The 27,728-nt window shown below is 43.5% G+C and overlaps 2 protein-coding genes across 5 annotated transcripts in view; one reads left to right on the forward strand and one right to left on the reverse strand.

Moving 5' to 3' along the window:
* Positions 1-2,589, forward strand: part of aspscr1 (ASPSCR1 tether for SLC2A4, UBX domain containing) — a 238,060-nt gene extending 235,471 nt beyond the window's left edge. For all 4 annotated transcript variants that reach the window (XM_085963844.1, XM_085963843.1, XM_085963842.1 and 1 more), the window contains one exon: positions 2,367-2,589. In XM_085963844.1, coding sequence (XP_085819970.1) covers positions 2,367-2,377 — 11 coding nt within the window. In that variant the 3' untranslated portion in view covers positions 2,378-2,589. The remainder of the gene's footprint in view (positions 1-2,366) is intronic.
* Positions 2,590-10,083: 7,494 nt separating this feature from the next.
* cenpx (centromere protein X) lies at positions 10,084-27,693 on the reverse strand. The gene is made up of 5 exons (XM_085963849.1): positions 27,303-27,693; positions 22,725-22,776; positions 21,839-21,892; positions 16,436-16,524; positions 10,084-10,745 (listed from the first exon to the last, which is right to left on the reverse strand). The coding sequence occupies exons 1-5, from the start codon at positions 27,327-27,329 to the stop codon at positions 10,731-10,733; spliced, it is 237 nt and encodes a 78-aa protein (XP_085819975.1). The 5' UTR covers positions 27,330-27,693; the 3' UTR covers positions 10,084-10,730.
* Positions 27,694-27,728: the final 35 nt, after the last annotated feature.

Raw genomic sequence — 27,728 nt, forward strand, 5'->3', positions numbered from 1 at the left:
CTCATAACAGTCCAACAACTGCTAAAGTCTCCATTGGGTTTACTGGATGTTGTGGAAACATCTTTATTTTAAATTCATGTGTTTGAGGAGACTGTGGAAGTGAATGTTTGGTTCTTTATATTGGGTAGGAGAGTAAACTCAGGCTGCAGGTCAAATTTCTTCTGAACCGGAACAGTTGCGTGAAGTGGAGCCAAAGCTGAAGAGTTGAGGTTTGGAATTAGATTCAAATGCATCTTGGCGCTTCACCAGTCCTTCAGTTTCTGCTGAGGTGGAGGAGATTTAGTTGTTTGGGTTTGATGGATGACGGCTGGCTCATCCCAACTTTGACTATTAAAATATACTTTAGAAAGAGCTGTGTGCCAGTGGTGAGGTGCTTAATATCTGTAACCTTTTCCACAAACCAGAGTCCAGCACACCTGTTTTATATGAAACACTGTCGGGTTTCGTCTATGATGCTGGTGAGAAGTGCTCATTTGCAGGTTATGATCTGCATTAGTCACATTCACCTCTATTGACGTATTGACGGGTGTTTACTGGGGTCTGAATTAGCTGATTTTTGATCAGATCTTGATGAATTTACCCAGTTATAATGAATTTAAATGCCAAATACTATTGCTAATAAAGGCATCTTTGGTGTGTTTTTCTTTGCTTAATAATGGTTTGTGCATGTAATTACACTAGAAGAACAAGCAACATGATGACATAGGCACGTACAGAACTGGTAAAACCATTGAGGGTCCATTCGACTAGTCTCAAAGATTAAAAGAAAAACACACACCCCCCAGTTTTTGACAAAAGACTGTCCAGCTCCCTCTTGAATTTGCGGGTACTATCCATCTCCATTGCCTCCCTGGGCAGGCGGTTTCATACATTCACCACCCTCTTTGTAAAGCACTTAAATCTAATTGCCCCTGGTTACAATGTTTGTGGTTATGTCAAACAATTTATTATGGTTCAGTTTCTCTATGCCCCTTAGAATCTCACATTTTGATCAGCACTCACCCTGAGCCGCCTTTTCTCCAGTATTGACATCCCCAGTTTCCATAGTCCCTCCTGGCCCTTGAATGAGTTTGAATTTGAGCGTCAGATTCAGGTACCAGAGTTCCATTTTGCATTTGCAGTCACTTAACTGTTCATCTCTGCAAATCTGGGTTGTTCAGGAGTCAGCAGTTCCATGTACCAAGGAGGTTGAGGCTCTAATTGCTAATTGCCTCCTTTATTGGATGATTTCTGCAATAAGCTCTCTGGATTTTACACAGACAGAAAACACAAAGTTTGCACACTATGCTGCATACTTGAGAAATAGTGAGAATTTTGATTCTTTTTAAAAAGAAATGTAAAAAATTAGTTGAAGCAAGAGCCACGCAGGAGGGTTTAAAGTTTAATCCCCGGTTTTGGTAAGTTAGCTGATCTTGGCTGGGATGCCGATGGGGACGCTAGAGTCGGTTCCCAATATTCCTGCGTGTGTCTGTGTCTGGGTGTCTGTGTCTGGGTGGGGGTGTCTGTCTGTGTTTGTGCCTTTGTCTGTGTGTGTATGTTTGTGTGTCTCTGTGTGTGTATTAGCTGAGGGTAAGGCAGGGCTTGATTCTGATATCGTCACAACCTCCCTTCCATTGTGAGGTGTTGCAGCCTGCCGCCACTCACTGTCCAAGTTCACACCTGAAAAATGGCCAATTCGCTGAGGCACTGGAGCGCTGCCGTTGCCTGTGGGATAAACACCGGCATAAGAGCAAAAATCACTGCCTAACCCGGTGGGGATGGCAGGGAGAAATAAAAACCGAGACTGAGCAAAAATCATAACTTGGACTCGATACGCCGGTCAGCCCTGCGGCTGCAGAAAGGTTGGAGTGTATTTCTATAATTTAATCAGCTTCAGGTTCAAAACAGGAAAATTGGGTTCATGCTACAAGAACAAAATTTTTGGGTGTTGGTACAATTAGTGGTGATGAAGAGAACTTGCTGTTCCCTTCCCATGGTTTTTTTTTCTTGGATTGTTCCATAGCTCTGCGTCACAATGAGCCATCGATAAACAGGAAAGTGGGTCAAAATATTTGGTGTGTCTAAGAAATTCACTCCATTAGAAGGAAGATCCAGGCGCAAGACAGATTGTTGAATAGCATTTACTATAAGGATTTTTCTAATTACACTCGGTCTACTTAAAGTTATGAAAGTTGCTACATCTATACGGTTTTAAAGTGTTGCCTTTGTCACAACGTGTAGTTTTTATTCTAAAAAGTCTAGATCTAGAAATACCTAGTTTGAATTGTATACATATTATTTTTCAAGGTGCATGAAACAGTAGTTGTGATTTGTACACCAAGTGTAGTGTTCCAGGTTTTGCTCACTTTTGTTTGTTCCTATTGCAGGGAAGCGTTAAGAGGAGGAAAGACATGAGCACTTCAGGGCTGCACATTAACTTCAAAGCAAATATCATTGATTGCTTTTTTTTTGATCCGTGAAAGTGCATTGTTTTTGCTTATTTTTGTTTTGGAGTATTGAAAGATCTGAATTTATTAATCGTGTAAAAGATTGTTCGAGATTAGCAGGCGTTTTTACAATAAAACGAATGGAAATTCTGCATCGATGGGCCCTGGTTGTGGAGTGCTTCTATTATTTTGTTTGAATACTTCTGTAAAATAAAAAAGGTAATGCCAGAAAATAATACTTAGTCAAGTATTAGTCAAGATCAACATGTTCCAAAAAAAATCTTTTGATGTTGCTGCTTTTCAAGTATTTTGTTTCAAAGCGGATTGGAAGTTGATAAATATATGTTCTTGTGATAATTTGAAATGTTTCCGTGCTGGGCTTCTAGCGAGGGGAAACCAGTGAGGGGTGAAGATGTGGTACCCTCATAAGTATGAAAGGTGAGTATGTCTGTTAGCGGTCACTGGTTATGCTGTGGTATCTGGTAGCTGCACGCCAGATACTGTGGTATGAATTCATTAGACGTCCTGTGCAAAAATGAAGAACAAAACTTGCTTTCATGTTTTCCTTCACCTGCTAGTGCTAGAGGACCGGAGTGAAAGTGAAGATTTACAACATGCCTCTTAATGATCAGATTCCCCATGAAAAGCGTTCAAATGTCAACAACCTGTTTTGCAGAAATGTGCCAAGACTCTGGGTCTTCAAATGAAACTTTTTTTTAAAGCTAGAATCTGACCGACACACCCCTCGAGTGACAATTTATACAAGTGATACACATAGAATCTTTTTAGAAACCCTGCAAAGGTGAAAGGTCATAAAACGTTGCAGTGAAGAACAAGTTGGCAAAAGTATTTTGAAGGTTAAGTGGTGGAGACAAGAGGTGATTGGGGAGATTCTGGATAGAGTGGACTTGATGGTCCTAATGACCTCTTCTCACTCTGAATTTTATATTTTGTATGTTGGTTTTTGCTTTTCAGTTTCACTTCCTGTCAGTGCTAAACTTTCCCTCAAAAATCACAACACACAATAGTACAACTATAAGATCCAAATCCAATTCTCAACTATTAGTGTTCCATGTTTTAAAAAAAAACTTGATTATCTGGTCATTATCACATTGCTGTTTGAGAGATCTTGCTGTGCGCAAATTGGCTGCCGGGTTTCCTACATTAAAACAGTGACTACACTTCAAAAGTACTTCATTGGCTGTCGGGCGTTTTGGGATGTCCTGAGGTTGTGAAAAGTGCTATATAAATGCAAGTCTTTTTTTTTTCATAATGTTATCAAAGATATAGTTGAGACTAAAATTATTCACTGATTTAGCAACAGTCACCACCATTATGGTATTCCCATTTAATGTCATGTATGGTTTGGCACCAAGTTTGTGCAGTATTTAATATTTTTCTGCAGCGGTTTCCAGACAATTGGTGCTCATTTCAATTTTCAATATACTTGTTACTAGCTTGCATGCTATTACTTGCTCACTTGTTTCACAGGCAAGCAACCCTTTATGTGTTGGCTTTTGGAGAGTTTAGCACTGAGAATGGCTGAAGTTCTGTGGCATTCTAACAACTGGGGATACAGGTTACCGCTCATATAATAGCTGTGCTTACTTGGAATGAGATGCCTTGGTGACCAAGAATTTGAGCATTTTATATGCTGGAGACCATGTATTTTCTGGCTGGGCTTAGCCGGCTAGATTGCATATTTAAACTTCTGTATCAACATAAAAGATATTAGAATTACTATTCCGTTTTTCATAATGTTATGGGAACTGTCTGCTTTAATTTTAACCAAGACTTTTGCAACTAATGGGTATAGCTGAACTGTTTAGCCCTGTGCTCACTGACCTACATTGGCTCCTGGCTCACCAACGCCTCTTTTAAAAAAAAATTCTCATCCTCGTGTTGAAATCCCTCCCTGGCCTAACCTCCATTTAACCTCCTCCAGCCCTACATCCCACCACCCCCAGAACTCTTGAGTTCCTCCAACTCTGGTCTTTTGTGCATCCTCCCCACTTCCTTCGTCCCACCACTGGTGGCCGTGCCTTCAGCCATCTAGACGCTAATTTCTAGAATTCCCTCCCTAAACCTCTCAGGCCCTCCAACTCTCCTCCTTTTGGATCTTTTCAGAGCTTCATTACTTGGAGGTCACAAGACATTAACTGATTTTTTTTGGAGTTCTTTGTTGTGCTGTCATTAAAGATAATTTGATACAGGTTTGGTTACATTCTTAGGAATGTATGTGCGTGTTAAGATATACATGTGTATGTCTCAATCCATGGATACCAGGATCTGCTCAACAGTTCAGTCAGTAACTGCACTTGTTACAAAAAAATGATAACAGGAAGAGAGGAACAGAATGAAATGAGAGGATAGCAAAATACTGAATGAAATGAGAAAAGGGAGTTTGGTAAAGAAGGTTCAAAGGTTGAAAATAGACTTTCATCCTTATCCTAATAAAAATATACATTGAAATCATATGCTATGAGCTCTTTAATCAACTGGTACAAAGAGGGTCATTGTACTTGTATACAGAATATGAATCCTTGTATATACTTAAAAAGTGCTTATTATCTAAAGGGGGTATGACACTCTTCCGTGTTAGTAAATGTACTCCTTCCATCGGCCTCTACTAGTGTGGTCCTTTCACTGATGCCTGACACGTTCTTCTAAACCAAACACCACTTTGGTCTAGCTGAATGAACTTCAAAGTGTTTGGAGAACCCCTGTGTTCCTGGCACTTGCCATTGTCTTGCAGCTTGGCTCTCTTTTTCCCTGAGGTCTAATTACTTCCAACTGCTCACAACGCTTTGAAGTGGCGAGCACGCTCAAAGCACCTGCCACAATCTGTAAAGTGCAGGTGGGGGGAAAAGCAGCAAGCCAGGCTGAACTCTCACCAGGTCCTCCATACTGGACCACTGCTGGGCTAATGTAATCCCCCTTCCATGAGGAACAGGACCTAACAACAGTATTTTGTCAATCTAAATTAGCTAGTTCTGATACGTTCTTATAATACTGCAGGATATTTCGTTCACGCAGGTAATACTGACATTTGTACATAGTCAATTCTTCAGAATTTTACAGCAGCCTTACAGTGCATATGAATATTTAATTGCAGTAACTTGGCCAGTGTAGTGTAATTATGTGTCTTATTGCTTGTAAGCTGTATGGGTATGTTTTTGGGAAATTCAGGGACAACTGGTAAATTGCCCATGGGTTTGCTCACAGTCAGTTGATGACCACAAGACATTTTATGTAAAAGATGCTGTTGGAGTTGGGAAAGACTTCAGGAAATTGCTCCACCGAGCCACCTTGTGGCCAGAACCTGCAACTACACTGTGACCATTGACTTACTAAAGTATGACCAAAAATTGTGACAGCATGAAGTGAGGTTTGTGGACAAGTAGTACATGCCCCACACACTATTTTTAACATATAGATCTCATTTCACTGTTGGTTCCCTTATAGAGGGACATTGTTTCTCTTTGGGGAGTGTTAGCCAGGCTTGGTTCCTGTCAAAGCCTACTCTATAAATTGCATTTCTTTTAGTGAGTGAAGAGAGAATTTGACTGTATTACAATGTGGGCTTGGCTGGAAATCGGGACTTTTTTTAAACGGGACCTTAAACATGAGGGATAACGGGAATGAAACTTTCTGCTTTACATTCCAACTGATAATGGCATCAGGAACTCCCCGATCAGGTGTACAGGTTGTACAGCCTGTATAACTGTCCTTGCACTGTCGTCTATGTTTCACAGTCCCCCTGCCCACTCCACATACACAAACAAACCATATTGACGTGAATCTTAATTTTTCAGTTTAGTGTTCAATTTCTGCTGCTTCCTTTTCAATAAAAATCCCTCTTTTTACCACCACCCCCTGACAGGGAATCTCTTTACCCACTAGGACATCAGGCAGTTTTTACTTCTGCAGGAGATTGATTCTCGCTGGAAACTGAAGGTTATACTTATTTTAATTCAGACTTCTGGAGACTTTTAAATAATTTCTCTAGACTAATTTCAAACCCAGATTCTTAAGCGAACCAAGTGATCCAACCGACTGTATGAAATGATTAAAAGGAATTTAGAATTCTGCACTTGGCAGACTTCTTGAATGACCTGAAGGCTTACTCTAATGCACATCTCCAAAAAGGATTGCATTATGTGGTATGTATTTGGATTCCAGCGTTAGTGACTCAATTTTGAGTGCCCACTCAGTCTTTTCATGTTGCTTTGGTAGCCCTAACCTAATCGTTGCCTTTTGATTAGCCATAAAATTTTCCAGCTGTGATTTGCTTTCTAGATGGTGTGAATTTAAAGTGTGCAACACAATAACAACTGCAGTAAAGTGATTCCAAAACAGGTTCAATAGTAAAGAACTAATTGCAACGACTAACTGCCATGTATGGTCTAGTATAAGGGCAGCACGGTGGCATAGTGGTTAGCACTGTTGCCTCACAGCGCCAGGGACCCGAGTTCGAAACCGGCCTTGGGCGACTGTCTGTGTGGAGTTTGCACATTCTCCCCGTGTTTGCGTGGGTTTCCTCCCACAGTCCAAAGATGTGTGTGTTAGGATGATTGGCTATGATAAATTGACCCTTAGTGTTAGGGGGATTAAATACGTGGGGTTACGGGGATAGGGTGGGATATGTGTTGGTGTAGGGGTTACGGGGTTCGGGTGGGATATGTGTCGGTGCAGGCTCGATGGGCCAAAATGGCCTCTATCTGCACTGTGGGGTTTCTGTGATAATCAGAATGTGATGGCAAACTAAGTTCTGTTGCAAAATATTGGTGTAAAAGCACATGTACGTAATGTTGCACAAGCGGGTTTTTTTTTGTTGCTACATAACTGAAGCCAAGTTTCCTTCCAGCACTGCTCAGTACTGGTAAGTTGCATGAGTTTAGCTGGTTAAATTCCAACACGATCCCCACCTACACGAGTGGCTCCTTATGTCTTGATTCTTCCAAACCTGGGCTTGGGTAAGTGGGATGTGTCCCTGCCAGGAAAGACTGCACTCTAATAGAGCAAACAGAAACTCTTTGTACTGAAGCTTGATTTGGAAAATCTTAAACATTTACATCATCAAACAGCGAAAACAGGGTTGTTGATTTGGCCATTATATCTAATGTATATATGCATGTACTGACCTCAACGGGAACATTGGAATGCAGAGAATGAAGACTCTTGACATTTACCTTTTTAGGGTCCAATCTGCCAAAGTGGTGCATTTTGGGACCAGCAGCCACAGCAGAAGCACTCTCATGAAAATCATGGCCTTAGTTACAGCCAAGTCCACACAATACAGTATGAATGTAAGTTAGTCCATTCCATCATCTGACTTGACCAATTCCATTAAATAAAGCCTGGGTTGTAGCAGTCTGTACAATCAGCTTTAATACCCCCAGATTAGGTTGAGGAAAAGCAGACGGGATTCTGGCTTTTGAGCACTAGCTGGTGACCCCTGCAGGAAACTATGTGGATGAACATCTGCTGCGATCGGCTAGTCGGCTTGGCATAATCTACTCTAGGGTCCTAGAAAGATAGGAGTAGGCCATTCGGCCCTTCGAGCCTGCTCCGCCATTCAACGAGATCATGGCTGATCATCCAAACCCTAGCACCCGGTCCCTACACCGACAGCCATCCCACCCAAGCCCTATCCCCATAACCCCACATATTTAATCGCCCCTAACACTAAGGGTCAATTTTTTTTATTATCATGGCCAAGCAACCTAACCCGCACATCTTTGGACTGTGGGAGGAAACCGGAGCAAACCCACGCAAACACGGGGAGAATGTGCAAACTCCACACAGTCACCCGAGGCCGGATTTGAACCCGGGTCCCTGGCGCTGTGAGGCAACAGTGCTAACCACTATGCCACCGTGCTGTCCTAAAGCTTGCTGCTACGCATCATTGTGAGCTTGCACGTGAATGGCCACTTGAGCATGGTACTAGAGTGCTTTGGCACCTGTAGACTTTACCCCATGGCCAATCAAACCTTTAACAGTGGAAGTGGGGAGAAAAGTGGCACAAAAGAAAAATTAACAACTGTAGTTACAGCTGTTGCTGGATAATAAGTTTTGAGATCTGCTAATTGATAGTGGGAATACAGACATTATACTAGCCTTCTCTTCGTATAGATTGATCAAGTGCCTTGTTCCCATACGATGTGGAATTTCTTTACAATCTTAGTTCTACCTACAAATAGGGTGACCCTGTAACTACACATGAAATCAGTACTCCTGTTTTAGGTGAGGCAGGGTAAGAGAATTGAACTAAAAGCTACACACTCGAGACTTGCACATTTGTCTGGATAAATAACTAGCCAAGTGAAAAAGTTGGATTTGCTATTGAATCCGAGCACAAATCTACAAGATCCACGTTAAAATAAAAGATAGATTTACAGTATTCTCTGCCATGGATACCAGATATGGCAATGTGACATGAGAGCATCTGAAATGCACAAACAATTGTCTGTGGGCGCCTTGTGGTTTCACGATGGTGTAAATGTCATTGGTGGATGGCAACATTTGGTGTTTACTGCATGATTTTTCTTGTGTGTTAGGATTAAGGGGAGTTAGCTTAAGTTTTAAAGTTCAGGGGTAGCTTGGAAGCAGCATAATGAATCAAACTAACATGAAAATAGTTCACAATGGGAGTTATCTCATGTCCATTAAAAATCAGATACATTTGCTGGAAATTTAGGGTGGCAGTGAAGTTACAGCCCAGTTAATTGTGCCACTCAAGGCAAGAATAGTGTGGTGTGAGGTACAGAGGCTATAGATGCTCCTAGCTGGAACCAAGCCCCCAATGAAGTTGCCTTTAGCTGCAGCACTAGTGCACATGAATAAATGCTCAAGAAGGGACAGTGAGTGTGAAATCAGGTTGGTTAACCATTAGTTTGCTGAACAGGTTTCCAATTTCTTGCCGGAAACATGCATTTCAGAGGACGGTCTTATTGCTGAACTCCCTTGAGAGAAGGTGAGAAATCAACTGTTACAGGACCACATGGAGCTGGACTTCGTCTTCACCTGGTATAGGAATTTCATTAATGCCTTGTAAGGAAATAGGATGGACCAGTATTTGCACAGGGAACGCAGGTCCATGCACCTGTCAGCCCCTATTAATGAGTTGCCCGCTCCCTATCACAGCTGAAAACCAAAAATGTCCCCCATAAACTCCCTCAAGGAATATTTGCAATATAAAGGGTGCAAAAATGAATGGTGGTATAGTCGCTATACTTCTGTGAATTATACCCAACCCGAGGATTACCTTGTATCATCTGCAAAATAGGAAAAAAATGGTCCATTTCACTGCACTGATGTCTCTTACCACAGAAGAAAAAGTGTGGTGTGATAATGCTGATTGCTCCCGAATCAAAACTGAAGGGCTATGCAATTTTAAAACAAACCTTTGTGTGGTGCCAGAAGCAGGATAAGTACGAACAATGTGTAAAGATTATTTTGTAGATCAGTTTAAAGCATATCTCCCTTCACTGTTCGTCTCCCTTTCCCATTTGATCTGCAAGAAACTTCTTTCCAGGGTGCAGTGATTCACTTAAGCGGAGCCATTTGTCAAAGAACCTAACCTATAAAAGTTATTCAATGTAGGTGTTCCTATTGCTCAAAGTGTAAGAACAGAGATAAGTAAAACTGCCTAAAATAACAATTAACCGCTGGTTTTAATTTTTGTACAAAAAAAGTCTTGATTACAAAAAGCACACAGCCAACAATACTGACGGCAAAATCATTTACTTTGTCTTCTCTTCACTCTTCAGCTGGTTTCTTGTACTGTGAACCTTGAGCCTTCACCTAGGTGTCTCAGTAACCACGCCATTGAATGTTTAACACTAGAAGTTATAAATTGGTGTTTGTTGAATCTTAGCTTCCAAGCAACTGTCTTAAACTTTTTACAACCCACTTCCTTAAGACTGTCTTAAAAAACTGATCCACGTGCGGACCGAAGTTTGAAACCCCATAGTTTAAGGGCACGATTCTACATTCTGCTCCAGTGGTACCATGCACCTCTCGCATCTTTTTCAAAATGTATACAAGAAAAAAATCATTTTTGATTTAATAATGATCAGTTCTGAATAGTTATGGTAATGAGCAAAGAAACAATAGTTCATAAAATATCTACAATATATATCCACCATATTTAACTTGTGAACAAGTACAGCCTTTCGCAGTCCCATCAGTTCTATTACAATGACTGGTTTCAATAACTGGTGTTGTAAATGAAGCAACCATATCGTTCTCCAACTGGTTAAATGTTATAGATCTGCACCACCTAGTGGAAACAAGTCAATCCTAGAAATCCAAAAGCTGCAAAAACAAGAAAAACATCTTAAAACCAACAAACTACAGTGAAGCTTCACAAATTTTAAACATCAATGAAATGTAATACTTCTCATTTCAACAAGGATTGAAATAAATGAACACTGGAAGCTGTCTACAGGATCAGGGGAAGAGGACACATTGCCTTTCACACGCACTACTGTAGGTGAGCAGGGGAACATTTCTGGTTCCTGCTCCATTCTCAGTTTATTATACGTCAGTACTAAAGTTCAGTGCTATTTAAAGTTACTAGTGGATTTCTCATGGTAAATCAGGTGATACGCTCTAAAGCTTACAGCAAAGGTGGACAGTCACCGCATTGTTTCTGTGCCGGCTCTGCTGGATCAATCCAAAACGAATCCTGCTTACCTATGCTCTCCTACTGCCCTGTACCATCACCTGTTTCAAACGTTTATTCACCTTTGCCTGGCCTCACCTATTCCCAGTGGTAAGATTCCAATGCCCAACAACCATCTGTATAGAAAATGTTTTTCCTAACCTCTACACCCTCAGTAATATTAACTTGATGACCTCTAAGTTCCTAGATGTCGTTTTCCATATTCACCCAGTCAAACCCTTCATTAACTTGGCTTTTATCCTTCTCTACTCCAGTGATGATAGTCCCAGTATCTCAAGTCTCTCATTGTAACTAGTTTTCCATCCCTGGTGAATCTAGGATCGCAATAGTCTATGGTTTTAATGGCCTTACTGTAATGAGGTGTCCAAACTTGCACAGTGTGTCCTAATTATTGCCTTGTACAAATTATATTACTGCATTACTCTTGTACTCTATCACCACTAGCAAGTACTGATGTAGGAGGGGAGGGGGTGGTGAAGAGGAACGTGCCCATTGACCTACGTGGCCTCACCGGCTTTCAATTAGGAAAAAAGTGCATGCGCTGTATTTTGAGTGGGCCGTGCAGCCAAAAGTTAAAGGGAACACTGATGAAGAGGGAGGGAACTTCACAGCCAAACCCTGTACCAGTCCTCCCCAAACATGTGCATTTCCAGCAGAGGGTGCCAGATAGCAATCAGGAGTGGGACTCTGGCTGATTTTCTCCTCCCGATTCCAGGGGCACTGAAGCGTATTTGTAGCATTCTAGCTGGGAATACACAGCACCACTCAAGGCTCAAATCTGCCATCTACTGGATGTGTACAGCCAAAGGAACATAAAAATGAAACAAAAGGCTTGCATATTTGCCTATATCCTTTGAGTAGTTTAGGTTCAAGAAAAGGATTAGTGTAATGCCAGGATTCACAGAACTTATGGTACAGGTCATTCACACCCTCACATTTTTGCTAACTTCAACTGGACTATATTCTAATCCAATTTCCCTCTATCCTTTCACATTCCTTTACAAATAAATTATTTAATTCCCTTTGAAATGAATATACTCATTTATTTTTGTTATTTAAGACAGATCGATAGAATTTTTGGATATTAAGGGAATCAAGGGATTGGGGATAGTGCAGGAAAGTGGAGATGAGGTAGATCAGCCATGATCTCATTGAATGGCGGAGCAGGCTCGAGGGGCTGAATGGCCGACTCCTGCTCTTCAAGTTCTTGTGTCACAGTCTCTGCCATAATAGCCACTTGCAGTAAAGCATTTCACGTTGCAATAATCTTGTGAAACAGATTTCAACCGAGCCCTGAAGGACAGAAGTGCCAGACTGGGCCTGCAGCAGGTGGTGAGAAAACCAACAGGAGGGAAAAATCTACTTGACCTCGTCCTCCCCAATTTATCTGTCGCAGGTGCATCTGTCCATGACAGTAGTGGTAGCTGCAACCACCCCAGTCATTGTGGAGACAAAGTCCCATCTTCACACTGAGGACGCCCTCCATCGTGTTGTGTGACACCACCACTGTGTTAAATGGGATAGATTCAGAACAGATCTAGCAGCTCAAAACTGGGCATCCATGAGGTGCTGTGGGCCATCAGCAGCAGCAGAATTTTATTCCACCACAATCTGTAACCTCATGGCCCAGCATATCCCTCACTCTACCATTACCATCAAGCCCAAAGACCAACCCTGGTTCAATAAGGAGTGTAGAAGAGCAGGAGCAGCACCAGGCGTACCTAAAAATGAGGTACCACCCTGGGGAAGCTGCAACACAGAACTACATGCATGCTAAACAGCAGAAGCAACATGCTATAGCCAGAGCTAAGATCCCACAATCAAAGGATCAGATCAAAGCTCTGCAGTCCTGCCACATCCAGTTGTGAACAGTGGTGGATCATTAAACAATTAATGGGAGGAGCAGGCTCCATGAATATCCCCATCCTCAATGATAGCGGAGCCCAGCATGCGAGTATAAAAGACAGCTTCAGTGTTTGCAACCATCTTCAGCCAGAAGTACCGAGTGGATGATCCATATCGGCCTCCTCCGGAGGTCCCCACCATCAAAGAAGCCAGTCTTCAGCCAATTCGATTCACTCACGTGATATCAAGAAACGGCTGAGCTTACTGGATACAGCAAAGGCTATGGGCCCCGACAACATCCCGGCTGTCATGTTGAAGACTTGTGCTCCAGAACTAGCCACGCCTTAGCTATGCTGTTCCAGTACAGCTACAACACTTGCATCTATCAGACAATGTGGAAAACTGCCCAGGTATGTGTCTCCACAAAAAGCAGGACAAATCCAATCGGCCAATTTCCAGCCCATCAGCAAAGTGATGGAAGGTGTCATAGACGGTGCCATCAAGCGATACCTGCTCACCGATGCTCAGTTTGGGTTCCGCCAGAACCACTCTGCTCCAGACCTCGTTACAGCCTTGTTCCAAACATGGACCACAGCTGAATTCCAGAGGTGAGGCGAGAGTGTCAAATGCTGCCTTGATGTCAAGGGCAGTCAGCGTGTGGCATCAAGGAGCTCTAGTAAAATTGAAATCAGGGGGAAAACTCTTCACTGACTGAAGTCATACCTAGCACAAAGGAAGATGGTTGTCAAAGGTCAATCATCACAGCCCCAGGACATCCCTGCAGGAGTTCCTCAGGGCAGTGTCCTTGGCCCAGCCATCTTTAGCTGCTTAATCAATTACTTTTCCTCTAGCATGTCAGAAATGGGGATGTTCGCTGCTGACTACACAGTTCAGTGCCATTCACAACTCCTCAGATAATGAAGCAGTCCATGCCCGCATGCAGGAGGACCTGGATGACATTCAGGCTTGGGCTGATTAGATGCAAGTAACATTCGTGCCACACGAGTGCCAGGCAATGACTATCTCCAACAAGCGAGCGTCTAACCACCGCCCCTTGACATTCAACTGCATTACCATCGCCGAATCCCCACCATCTGCATCCTGGCGGTCACTATTGACGAGAAACTTAACTGGACCAGCCACACAAATAATGTGACAACAAGAGCAGGTCAGAGGCTGGCTATTCTGCGGCGAGTGTCTCACCTCCTGACTCCCCAAAGCCTTTCCACCATCTACAAGGCACAAGTCAGGAGTGTGATGGAATACTCTCCACTTGCCTGGATGAGTGCAGCTCCAACAACACTCAAGAAGCTCGACACCATCCAGGACAAAGCAGCCCACTTGACTGGCAGCCCATCCACCACCTTAAACATTCACTCCCTCCACCACCGGCGTACCGTGGCTGCAGTGTGTACCATCTACAAGATGCACTGCAGCAACTCACCAAGGCTTCTTCAGCAACACCTCCCAAACCCGTGACCTCTACCACCTAAAAGGACAAGGGCAGCAGGTGCATGGGAACACCACCACCTCCAAGTTCCCCTCCAAGTTGCACACCACCCGGACTTGGAAGGGTATCACCGTTCCTTCATCGTCGCTGGGTCAAAATCCTGGAACTCCCTCCTTAACAGCACTGTGGGAGTACCTTCACCACACAGACTGCAGCGGTTCAAGAAGGCAGCTCACCGCCACCTTCTCAAGGGCAATTAGGGATAGGCACTAAATGCTGGCATTGCCAGCGACGCCCACATCCTAAGAACAAATTTTTAAAAAGGCTCCAATTGTACATTGATCATTCTAGTGATTTTTCTTGGGAAGAGTACAGCAATGGTTCTTATTTACTTCCTACAATGGGATGCCCAGAACCACAAACACTCCCCCAGCCCAACCAACATCAATAAATTCATTACTTCCTTTTTATATTAAATGTCCCCTCCATTTAACCCAGATTCACGTGCCTTTGTTATTTTCTGCTATCCATCCAATTTTACATAACTATGTATCTACACTCCTACATCTGTTCCTCCACTCTTAAGAATCTGACTGTTTAAGGTACATCTCCTTTCACTATTCTACCCAACCCAATCATCATCCCAACAATATATAGTTCATATTTCCGTGCACTGAACTGTATCTGTCATTTATTCTCCCACTCTATTATGCTGTCTATGTCCTCCTGAATTCTTCCTAAGTTACCATGTCCCTAATTTGGCATCAGCAAACTATTATCCCTCAGCCCATTTCCAATCATTTGTGGAAACAAGGGGGTTCTTGGGACAAAACACAACCCACTTTTTCCAGCAATCTGAAAAACAAACAATTTACCCCACACTGTGCCATGACCATCTCGACATGTAGCTACATTCACCTTAATACCATGTGCCTTCATTTTCACAAGTTGCTTGTAGCATCTTCTCAGAAACATCATCTGAAAATCTAAACAACCGCCACATTCCCTTCATCTATACAATCTGATTTCCTCAGTTAGTCAAAGACCTGACCATGACTTCCTGAGTGTTCACTAACTTCACCCCAACTTATGGATTGATCATTACAACTTGCTCACTATTCAACTGGGCTCAATCTGCACTTCAAGTGATGCAACATTCAGGAAACTAAACAGTGGGATTTTGTTTGATACATAGGAAAGATTTTGACTCGCTAATGGTTCCAGCAGCACTTTCTCCCCATTAACAGGCTGCCGGTTTGAGCACTTAATAGAATCATGTCTTAAGGACTAACGCGTCATGGTCCATTTACAGTGGTAAGTCATCTGGCAAAATACAAGTGCTCCAACTGATGGTAGAACAGCAGAATGTTGCAAGTACATGGTTCCTAGTCACTTGTGTTTTGTTTAGGGCTGCATGCAAGCAGCTGTTCATGTAGTTGGCCAAATTGAGCACTAAACATACTTATAGAAAAGGAGCTACGAAAATAAAGGTTTTAAGCAGAATTGTGCAGCGTTAAACTAGACAGAGACTTTGAACTCCACTCATGTAAATTTGATGGGTGTTTAGACAGAAGAGTAGTGTCACTGCTTTCTCTTGCAAATCAGTATCTATGCCTTTCTTTACAAGTATTTTTCTAAATCTTGCTGTGTTTCCCCATTCCTTGCTTTAGTATGAAGAATCGGTGCTCCTTTTACTTGAAAGGGAAACATTCATGCCGTGTGCAGAAGGGATTCTGCTGTATGTAATAAAAAGTTGCCATTATTCCTGATTCTACATACTTGATTGATATACATGGTGCAAGTCCCCATTCAGGCTGTGTAGTTCTGACCACTCAGCAACTATATGCAAGCTGCTCGACAGATACTGCAGATAGAGATGGTAGACTGGACAAGCTGATATGACCAGGTCATGTTCTTGGAAAGGGACTGCCCATTACACAAGTTCTGATTTTAATTAAAGCAGCTTTTTCTTTAATCTTTTCCCCTACCCAGAGTCTGCAAACTGCAGTAACTGTTGTTACATACCAGCTGGGGCAAAACCTTCTCAAAATGGTCAATTTCTCCTGCAGGAGAGTCTTCAGAAGATGCCTGCCTGGCTGTTCGTGCTGCTGCCTCTGGATGTAAAACAATTAAGGAAACAGGTTTCATATTAAAGTAAGTGTGCAGCAAAGACATCACTCAAAACAAGAAGCTTTGGAACTTATGTCGCCAGTATCAGCACAAGTGCTTCCAGGAAACACCCTCTACTGCCTGGAGTGAAATTTCCAATTAGTATTGATTTAGGAGGTGCCCTCATCTCTGGGCTCTTCTGTAAATGCAAGTTGTTGATTGATTTACGAACACCTTTATTGTAGAAAAACATCCCAAGGTGCTTCACAGGAGTGTCAATAAGACAAATGTCAACACCAAGCCAAAGAGATGTTATGACAGGTGACTCACAGCTTGGTGAAAGAGGTAGTTATTAAGGAGCAGCTTAAAATTTTGCCCCTTCAAGTATTTATCCAATTCCCTTCTGAAAGTTTCTATTGAATCTGCTTCCACCGCCCTTTCAAGCAGCACGTTCCAGATCATAACTCACGGCATTAAAAAAAGAAATTCTCATCTCCCCCTGGCTTTTCTGCCAATGATCTTGCATCTGTCTCCTCTGGTTACTGACTCTCCTGCCAGTGGAAGCAGTTTCTCCCGATCTACTCTGATCAAAACCCCTCACAATTCTGAACACCTCTATTAAATCTTTCCCTCAACCTTCTCTGCTCCAAGGAGAACAACCCCAGCTTCTCTAGTCTCTCCACATAACTGAAGTCCCTCATCCCTGGTTCCATTCTAGTAAATCCCCTCTGCACCCTCTCCAAGGCCTCATGTAATGTGTGGAGACCCATCGGATTGGTGTGGAGAGTAAAAGACACTGATCTCAGTGAAACTATTGCGAGTGGAGGGAGGTGGGGCAGGTGTTTGTTTTTGTTCTGAGTTTGACTGAGTCGTGGCAATATTGTTTTATGATCACAATCCAATAAAGTAAGAAAAGTCCCTATGGCCCACCAAGCCTACTGATTCCATAGACCACTTATGATCTGCTGTTGTGGACTATACCCTGCTCGAAAACATTGGTGGGAGTTGTTTATAGGCCCCCAAACAGTAGTTGTAATGTAGGGCAGAGTATAAATCAGGAAATTAGAGGCGCAAGTAACAAGGGTAATACAGTAGTCATGGGGGACTTTAATCTACATATAGACTGGGCAAACCAAATTTGCAGTAACAGTGTGGAGGATGAATTCATGGAATGTATGCAAGATAGTTTTCTAGATCAGTATGTTGAGGAACCAACTAGGGAACAGGCTATTTTAGATCTAGTATTGTGCAATGAGAAAGGGTTAATTAATAACCTTGTAGTAAAGGGGCCTTTAGGGAAGAGTGACCATAATATGATAGAATTTTATATTGAGTTTGAAAGTGATTTAGTTAAATCCAAAACTAGGGTCTTAAATCTAAACAAAGCAAACTACGTAGGTATGAAGGGCGAGTTGGCTAAGGTAGATTGGGAAACTACATTAAAAAGGTATGACAGCAGACAAGCAATGGCTAGCATTTAAAGAATTAATACATAATTTACAACAAATATACATTCCTTTAAGGCACAAAAAACTCCACCAGGAAAAGTGGTCCAACTGTGGCTAACAAGAGAAGTTAAAGATAGTATTAGATCAAAGGAAGAGGCTTATAATGTTGCCAAAAAGAATAGTAAGCCTGAGGATTGGGAAGATTTTAGAATTCAGCAAAGGAGGACCAAGAAATTGACCAGGAAAGAGAAAAAAAAGTAAATTAGCAAGAGACATAAAAACAGAATGTGAATGTTTCTATAGATATGTTAATAGGAAGCGATTAGTGAAAGTAAACGTGGGCCCATTAGAGGCAGACACAGGAGAAATTATAATGGGCAATAAGGAAATGGCAGAGACATTAAACACATACTTTGTATCCGTCTTCACGGTAGAAGACACAAAAAACATTCCGGAAATAATGGGGAATCAAGGGTCGAGAGAGAATGAGGAACTTAAAGAAATCAGTATAAGTAAAGACATAGTCCCATTAATTTCTCCAGTACTAAGTGGCGACAAATCCCCTGGACCCGACGACCTGCATCCTAGAGTTTTAAAAGAGGTAGCTGCAGAGATAGTGGATGTACTAGTATTAATCAGACTTCCATAGATTCTAGAACAGTCCCCAAGGATTGGAAGGTAGCAAACATCACCCCGCTATTTAAGAAGAAAGGAGGAAATGAAAAAGCAGGAAACTATAGGCCAGTTAGCCTGACATCAGTAGTAGGCAAAATGCTAGAATCTATTATTAAGGAAGTGGCAACGGAGCACTTAGAAAATCATAATAATATGATTAGGCAGAGTCAACATGGTTTTAGGGAAATCGTGTTTGACAAATCTGTAACTAGTAGGACTCATGGGTTTGGGGGTAATATATTAGCATGATGAATTGCGGATTGGTTAATGGACAGAAAACAGAGAGTAGGAATAAACGGGACTTTTTCAGGTTGGCAGGCTGTAACTAGCGGGGTACCGCCAGGATCAGTGCTTGGGCCTCAGCTATTTACAATCTATATTAAATGAATTAGATGAAGGGACTGAGTGTAATGTATCCAAGTTTGCTGATGATACAAAGTTAGGTGGGAAAGTAAGCTGTGAGGAGGATGCAAAGAGGCTGCAGAGAGATATAGACAGGTTGACTGAGTGGGCAAGAACATGGCAAATGGAATACAATGTGGGGAAGTGTGAAGTTATCCACTTTGGTAGGAAAAACAAAAAAGCAGAATATTTTTTGAATGGTGAGAGACTGGGAAATGTTTGCACTCAGAGGGACCTGGGTGTCCTTGTACATGAATCACAGAAAGTTAACATGCAGGTACAGCAAGCAATTAGGAAAGCAAATAGTATGTTAGCTTTTGTTACAAAGGGATTAGAGTAAAGAAAGAAAGACTTGCATTTATATAGTATAAGAGTAAAGATGTCTTACTACAATTATACAGGGCACTGGTGAGGCCACACCTGGAGTACTGTGTACAGTTCTGGTCTCCTTACCTAAGGAAAGACACACTCGCCTTAGAGGGAGTGCAGCGAAGTTTCACTAGACTGGTTCCTGGGATGAGGGGATTGCCTTATGAGGAGAGATTGAGAAGACTAGGCCTATATTCCTTCGTGTTTAGAAGAATGAGAGGTGATCTAATTGAAACATATAAAACGCTTAAAGGGCTTGACAGGGTTAATGCTGGGAAAATGTTTCTCCTGGCTGGGGAATCTAGAATTACAGAATAAGGGGTCGACCATTTAGGACTGGGATGAGGAGAAATTTCTTCACTCAAAGGGTGGTGAATCTTTGGAATTCTCTACCCCAGGGAGCTGTGGATGCTCAGTCGTTGAGTATATTCAAGACAGAGGTCGATAAATTTTTGGGAACGAAGGGAGTTAAGGGATATGAAGATAGTGTGGGAAGGTGGAGTTGAGGCAAAGATAAGCCATGATCTTGTTGAATGGCAGAGCAGGTTCAAAGGGCCAAATGGCCTACTCCTGCTCCTATTTCTTATGTTCTTATATAGGAGGCAAAGAGGTTTTGGGAAGAAATTGCAGACCTTGAGGCCTAAATGGGTGAAGACATGGCCATAAATGGTGGGGCGAAGGAAGTGTTTGTGGGGCTGGGGCAGGGGGGCCAGAATTGGAGGGTTGTAGGGCTGGAGGAGGCTAGAGATAGGGAGAGCAGATACCATGATAGGATTTTAACACGAGGATGAGAATTTTTAAATAGAGGCGTTGCCGGACCGGGAGCCAATGTAGGTGAACGAGCACCGATGAGATGGGTGAGCGGGACTGGGTGCGAGTTAGGACACTGACAACAGAGTTTTGGATGAGCTCAAGTTTATGGAGGGTGGAAGGCTGGCCAGAAGGGAGTTGGAAAAGTGGAGCCCTGAGGCAATAAATGCATGGATGAGGGTTTCAGCAGCACATGTACTGAAGCAGGGGCGGAGACGGGTGATTAGAGGTGGAAGTAGTGGTGCTGAGGATATGGGGTCAGAAACTCAGCTCAAGGAGCACTCCGGAGGTTGCAAACAGTCTGGTTGAGCCAGAGACGGTGGCCAGGTAGGGAGATGGAATCAATAGCTAGGGAGCGGAGTTTATGGCAGATCCAAAGACTATAGCTTTGTTCTTCCCATGTTTAATTGGAGGTATTTCGGTTCCTCCAGGGCTGGTTGTCAGACAAGCAGTCTGATAACACGGAGATAGTGAAGGGGTCGAGAGAAGTGGTGGCGAGGGTAGAGCTGGGTGTCATCAGGATACATGTGGAACCTCACGTCCTGTCTTCATCTTATGTTGACATTTTCAGAGCGGAGAAATTCATCCCATCAGGTAAAGGCAGGATTTGAGCAAAAGGTCCCAGAAGTGATAGATATTTAACAAAAGTTATATTTGAATGGGAATTAATAGTACATTAGAATTCTATACAGGTAGACTATCCTTTATCCGAAAACCTCGGGACCAGCCGCGTTTCGGTTTTCGGAAAATTTCGGATGGTGGGTCGGCGGGGGTCGGGGTCGGCGGGGGTCCGCAGTCGTGGTTTGTCCATCGCTGCTAGCCTGGAATGCAATGAAGTTCCGCATTTCCACCAACAGGTCGTCGTGCTCGGTCGGAACAGGGGCCGGCACCGCCGCGGGCTCAGAGCTCTCGTTGCTTTCGAGCCTTTGGAAGAGAGTCAGGTGGTTCCGCGGGGGGGGGGGGGGGGTCGGCGGGGGGTCGTGCGCACGACTTACGCTGACCCTCTGCTCAGCGTAAGTCGGCGGGGGTCGGGGTCGGCGGGGGTCCACAGGGGTCAGGGTCCGCGGGGGGGGGGGGGGGGGGGGCGGTCGGGGTCGGCGGGGGGGTCCGTGCGCACGACTTACACTGAACGAAAAAACCTTCGGTTTTTAGAGGGTTTCGGTTTTCGGAAGTTCGGATAAAGGGTAGTCTACCTGTACTTGCACCAGGAACATATCCAAATTCCACTTTGCGGAAACAGGTTACAAAAGAAAGCAGAGTATAACAAACTCCGATGTTTAGTCTGGACTTGTTTAAAATTGTTAAATTAAATTTGTGATTGGCATGCAACCAAAACAGAATCTTTCCTCTCCTGCACCCCCTCTTTAATTGGCTAAACACCTCACCGGCAGGTGGTTTCAAACCTGGATAAATGGTTCATTTTTCTTGGTTTGTTTTACAGGCCTGTACCTTATAGTTTATATGGTTTTAGCATGTTAGTTAGTTGGGCCAAATGGCCTGTTTCTGTGCTGTACATTCTCTGTAATCCCATCCTAATGACTCATGTACATTCTATGTAATTACAGTTATGTATTGCACACAATGTCCACTATAATTGCTCATCTCACATGCTTACCTACAACAAATATTTTTAGCATTTCAGACATAATGATGACAGCATCGCCGCTGACTGCAAGTAAACAGAAAATATAAGATTAAGTTCTTAATGTCCAAGTTTATTTTTAAAATCTCATTTCTCATGATTATGAACCAGCAAATAAAACCGTTACCAAGCTCATTACTACTTGCTATCTATAGAGGGAATCATTTGCAGTGAGGGTAGTCTATCTCTGGCAGTAGAACAATTGTTTATTCACTGTTCTGACATTGGAATTCCAGTACCAGTTACTGATAACACATGGACCACGACGTGGAAGGTCTACCAAAGGCGCTCACTCCCTGTTCTCCCTCCTTGCCTTAAAGTATCCAACCTCCATTCGACACTTCCCCTGCAGTAATACAGCCATGGGAGATTGGAATGAGAGTTCTGGTCCAACGGCATAGCTTTTGTAAAGTTTACTTTTTCCCACTTGTACCTGCTCTCTCACCATGACTTGTTTTTAAACAATTAACCTCTAGAATGTGCAACCTAGTTTTCACCGAGGGAGGGGAGAGAAGAGAGCAAAAAAAAATTCCATCTCTGATTTTTCTAGCACGTCGGCCGAGATCGCACACAAAAGTCCCCGTGTAGAAGTCACACAACTTGAACTTTGCCCTACAAAGTCACACAATTTGAACTTTGCCCTACAAAGTCACACAACTTGAACTTTGCCCTACAAAGTCACACAACTTGAACTTTGCCCTACAATGCCACACAATATGGCACTGGTGGACTTTAGCATTTTAACCACTGTCATGAGTCACCCTTTTACTATGCCTGTAGGTTTAGCAAGTGTAAAAATCTAAAACTTTCTTTGTGTTGGTTATCCTACTTAGAGACAGATTCAAAACAGACTCCTTACCTTTGGTTTTCTGGTCCTTAAAATAGAAGTACAGTAGTTTACTGACCAACTCCTGGAACCAAACAAAGTATCACGCTGAGCAGTGCCATTAGGAGTACAGTATGCATCTAGTCACTAAATAAAACTACACAATTCAGTGTTTACCCAGATCAGTTATCTTTTAATCTTTATGCACAGGAATTCATTACAAGGTTCCCTTTTGTTGGAATCTTCTTCCAGGAATGACTGGACACAAAGGCTGATTTACAATGCAAGTCCCATGGAAATGGAAAGTGGTCAAGTCCGACTGAACATTTTGATTGTGTTCATACAGGCTAACTTAGCAAGTAGTACACTATAAAAGGCTATGAACTCCTGTCAATGATCAAGCATCTCGATAAACCAAGTAGCCTGCTGTATGGTGTGGTGTAGTATCAAACAAATTGAACCAACTAGATTTCCGAGAGAGGATTTGCCATAGCTCTTCTGAGCCACTCTGACCTCCTCTCAGAATTCCACAACAAAGCACCCTTGTACACCAGCACCTTAAGCAGCCCATGTATTCACATTCAGTACTACACAGCATAGCTTATTGCAAGAAGTAATGCAAAAGACTTCAAAATGCTGTACACCAAACTGACTTAAAAAGGAGAAATGTATTCTACAGAGTTGTCATGTAATTCAAATTTTGATCAACAACTTGTATTTATATAGCGCCTTTAACGTAGTAAAACGTCCCAAGGTGCTTCACAGGAGTATTATAAGACAAAAAATTTGACACCGAGCCACATAAGGAGAAATTAAAGCAGGTGACCAAAAGCTTGGTCAAAGAGGTCGGTTTTAAGGAGTGTCTTAAAGGAGGAGAGAGAGGTCGAGAGGCGGAGCGGTTTAGAGAGGGGATTCCAGAGCTTAGGGCCCAGGCAACAGAAGGCACGGCCACCAATGGTGGAGCGATTATAATCAATCAATCAGGGATGCTCAAGAGGGCAGAATTAGAGGAGCGCAGATATCTCGGGGGGGGGGGGGGGGGGCGGGGATTGTGGGGCTGAAGGAGATTACAGAGATATGGAGGGATTTGAAAACAAGGATGAGAATTGTGAAATCGAGGCCTTGCTCAACCAGGAGCCAATGTAGATCAGTGAGCAGAGGGGTGATGGGTGAATGGCACTTGGTGCGAGTTAGGACACGGGCAGCCGAGTTTTGGATCACCTCAAGTTTACGTAGGTTAGAATGTGGGAGGCCAGCCGGGGGTGCGTTGGAATAGTCAAGTCTAGAAGTAACAAAGGCATGGATGAGACGGCTCTCTGACACCAGAGGTCCTGCTACCTTGCTTTAGAATAGCTGGTCTGCAGTGATATTTTAGTTTGAACTTCCCCGTTTCGGAGAACCTGACTGGGGACAGTGAATTATAATCAGCACTCTCCATTCATGATGTCACCGGCAGTGAATTCTGTAAAAATCATCTAGTCCCAAGTTCATCCAACCAGAACTTCCAAGCATGAATATACATACAGTTTCAGGATCAAATGCTCGGAGGTCAGTTACCATTGGCCAGATGCAGAACAAAACTAATGCTCAGCCCAGAAAAGGGTGCTTTAACCACAGGAAACCAATTTTGCCATTGACGTGCTTTAGCAAGGGGTTTCTTTGCAGCAAGATTGTTGAATACAAAATGTTCAAGATATAAAAGTTACAACTGTACATGCAAAGGTAAAAGGAGTGAATTCACTTTTATATTTTAAAATAAGCATTTAATGAGATTGCTCAAACACCAAACAGCGAGAGTACCAGCTGTGGCTCAGTGAGTAGAGTCAGAAGGTTGTGGGTTCGAGTCCCGCTCCAGAGACTAGAGCACAAAAATCTAGGCTGACACGCCCAACGTAGAGCTGAGGGAGTGCCGCCCTGTCGGAGGTGCCGTCTTTTGGATGAGACGTTAAACCGAGGCCCCGTCTGCTCTCTCAGGTGGACATAAAAGATCCCATGGCACTATTTCGAAGAGGAGCTGGGGAGTTCTCCCCGGTGTCCTGGCCAATATTTATCCCTCAATCAACATAACAAAAATAGATAATCTGGTCATTATCACAATGCTGTTTGTGGGAGCTTGCTGTGCGCAAATTGGCTGCCACATTTCCTACATTGCAACAGTGACTATACTTCAAAAGTACTTCATTGGCTGTAAAGCGTTTTGGGACATCCCGTGGTCGTGAAAAGTGCTATATAAATGCAAGTCTTTCTTTGGACCAGCGCTGAACCATATTAATGATTGAGACTTGAAAATATAGTGAAACGGAGGCAACAGGAAAAATAGTGGGTGGCACAGGGTGATCTGGAAGGAAGGAAATATTACAAACCATTTTGTGGGTTACTAAGTTAGTGTTATTCCGCTCATCATTCCACGTACACTGAAATCCAAAAGGATCAATACAATCGCAGTTTCCCAGCTGTAGGAATTGAAGAGGTGGAATGCTACTGGGTCCAAGATAAGATTGTTTTGTGAATTTCTCGGTTGAAGTGAGGGTGAGGAATAAACCTGAGCAGAATCACCATCTAGGAACAGGAGCTCTGTGGAATGCTAGTTCCAGGATATGAAAGGGTGTCTGACCGTTTGCCCATGTTCCTATCTTTAGTTTGCACAGTGATGACCACAAAGTACAACCAAGCAGCATCCACCCGTTAGTTCCAAGCTTTCTCTACACTGATGGACACCCAGCTCTCCCTCTCCACCGCCTCTCTCAACACTTCCAAGCCTTTGTGTTGTCAGATCGCTCGTCTGACATCAAACCCTGGATGAGCCAAAAATTCCTCCAGTTAAACATTGGGAACAGTTAAGCCATTGTTTTCATCCCCACCACAAACTCCGTTCCTTGGCCACCGATTCCTTCTCCGTTCCCTGGCCACTATCTCAGGTTGAACCAAACAGATTGCCACCGCTGCGTCCCTAAACGGAGCTTCCAACTCCATAACCCTCTCCATCACAAAGACCACCCACTTCCACCTCCGTAACATCAACCATCTCTGCTCCTGCTTCAGCCCACCGTAACATCACCCATCTCTGCTCCTGCTTCAGCCCACCATAACATCACCCATCTCTGCTCCTGCTTCAGCCCACCGTAACATCACCCATCTCTGCTCCTGCTTCAGCCCACCGTAACATTACCCATCTCTGCTCCTGCTTCAGCCCACCGTAACATTACCCATCTCTGCTCCTGCTTCAGCCCACCGTAACATCACCCATCTCTGCTCCTGCTTCAGCTCACTGTAACATCACCCATCTCTGCTCCTGCTTCAGCCCACCATAACATCACCCATCTCTGCTCCTGCTTCAGCCCACTGTAACATTACCCATCTCTGCTCCTGCTTCAGCCCACCGTAACATTACCCATCTCTGCTCCTGCTTCAGCCCACCGTAACATCACCCATCTCTGCTCCTGCTTCAGCTCACTGTAACATCACCCATCTCTGCTCCTGCTTCAGCTCACCGTAACATTACCCATCTCTGCTCCTGCTTCAGCCCACTGTAACATTACCCATCTCTGCTCCTGCTTCAGCCCACCGTAACATCACCCATCTCTGCTACTGCTTCAGCCCACCTTCCCTCCTATAGCTGAGTTTTTTTTTCCCAAAAACTTTCAGAATTTTCTCCAGCGTTACAGAAATTTCTTGCGAACACATGGAAGAGCTCACAGACTTGTTTTTCACAAAGATTAAGACCATCCTTTCATCTACCTCTGCCACTCCCCACAATCCCCTTATGCACCAAGCCAAACCTCTCCCAAGGTTCTCTGTGCACTACCCCTGAACCCATGTCTTTCGAGTTTCTCCCTTAACTCCTGCTCTTTCTATGCGAATGAGACCCACTTCCGAGCTCCCTTGACCCCATGTGCACTAAACTGTCCTAGAATCATAGAATGGTTACAGCACAGAAGGAGGCCATTCAGCCCACCAAGCCTATGCCGGCTCTCTGCAAGAGCATTTCAGCTAGACCCACTCCCCCGCCCTTTCCCCCGTAGCCCTGCAATGTTTTTTCCTTCAGGTACTTATCCAATTCCCTTTTGAAAGCTATGATTGAGTCTGCCCCCAACACCCTTTCAGGCAGCGCATTCCAGTCCTACTAGCATAATAGCAAAATACTGCGGATGCTGGAAACCTGAAATAACAACAGAAAATGCTGGAAATACTCAGCAGGCCAGGCAGCATCCGTGGAGAGTTCTGATGAAGGGTCCCAGATCTGAAACGTTAACTCTGTTTCTCTCTCCACGGATGCTGCCTGGCCTGCTGAGTGTTTCCAGCATTTTCTGTTGTTATTCCAGTCCTACTAGTGTTTATTTCAGTATCACTGCACACAAACTAAAATCAAAGACAAAAAGGCCTAAAAATTGAATCTGTGGGCGATAAAGATTGATTCGATAAAATAAAATTATACGACGTATGCTTGAAATTTGAAACAAAAACAATCAGCATCTATGACAATAAATACGTTTGTGTACCAGAGTTCCTTAGAACTAGGGGTTGAGTAAAGCACCTCAATTAGTAAGAACACAACATACCCAAGTACTTAAAAGATACTGGTTAAATAAATAACTGGCTGAATAAACTTACTTTCTTAAATTTGGCGCTTTGCTCCATTCTTACTCTACTCTTTTCGCCCGCCTTCGGCCTTTCATCAGATAATCCCGCCTCTGCCCGCACGTTATTGGTCTCATTTATTTATGACGTGTGGGGCAGCTTTGCTTTGATTGGTCAGTTCCGCCATCAATCAATCACACGCCCCCTTCCCGCCCGGCATGACGACACGGTGTGGGTGAGGGGGGCGGCGCCACCAGCAACACGTGACCAACCAAGCTCGCGCGTTGACTGTAAACATCCGCGACAACTAATTATAAATCACCCAACATTTGATACGTTTATTTATATATTTTTTTTGAGGGTGACGGGTTGTGCGCTTCTACTACTACTACTACTACCAGACACCAGCGAGCCGTCGTCCTCCCCCCGCCTCCAACGGCCGCGGCTCCCGACGATGTC

Source organism: Somniosus microcephalus, chromosome 21, assembly GCF_052327205.1.
Source record: "Somniosus microcephalus isolate GS21.2 chromosome 21, FLI_Smic_1.0, whole genome shotgun sequence".
Classification (NCBI taxonomy): Eukaryota; Metazoa; Chordata; class Chondrichthyes; order Squaliformes; family Somniosidae; genus Somniosus; species Somniosus microcephalus.

Excerpts from the sequence above, each read along its gene's own strand:
- cenpx (XM_085963849.1), bottom strand. The coding sequence starts at position 27,329 with ATGGAGCAAAGCGCCAAATTTAAGAAA. Across the intron at positions 21,893-22,724 it reads TAAGGACCAGAAAACCAAAG|TCAGCGGCGATGCTGTCATC; the intron begins GTAAGGAGTCTG and ends GTTTACTTGCAG. Across the intron at positions 16,525-21,838 it reads GCTAAAAATATTTGTTGTAG|AGGCAGCAGCACGAACAGCC; the intron begins GTAAGCATGTGA and ends TTTTACATCCAG.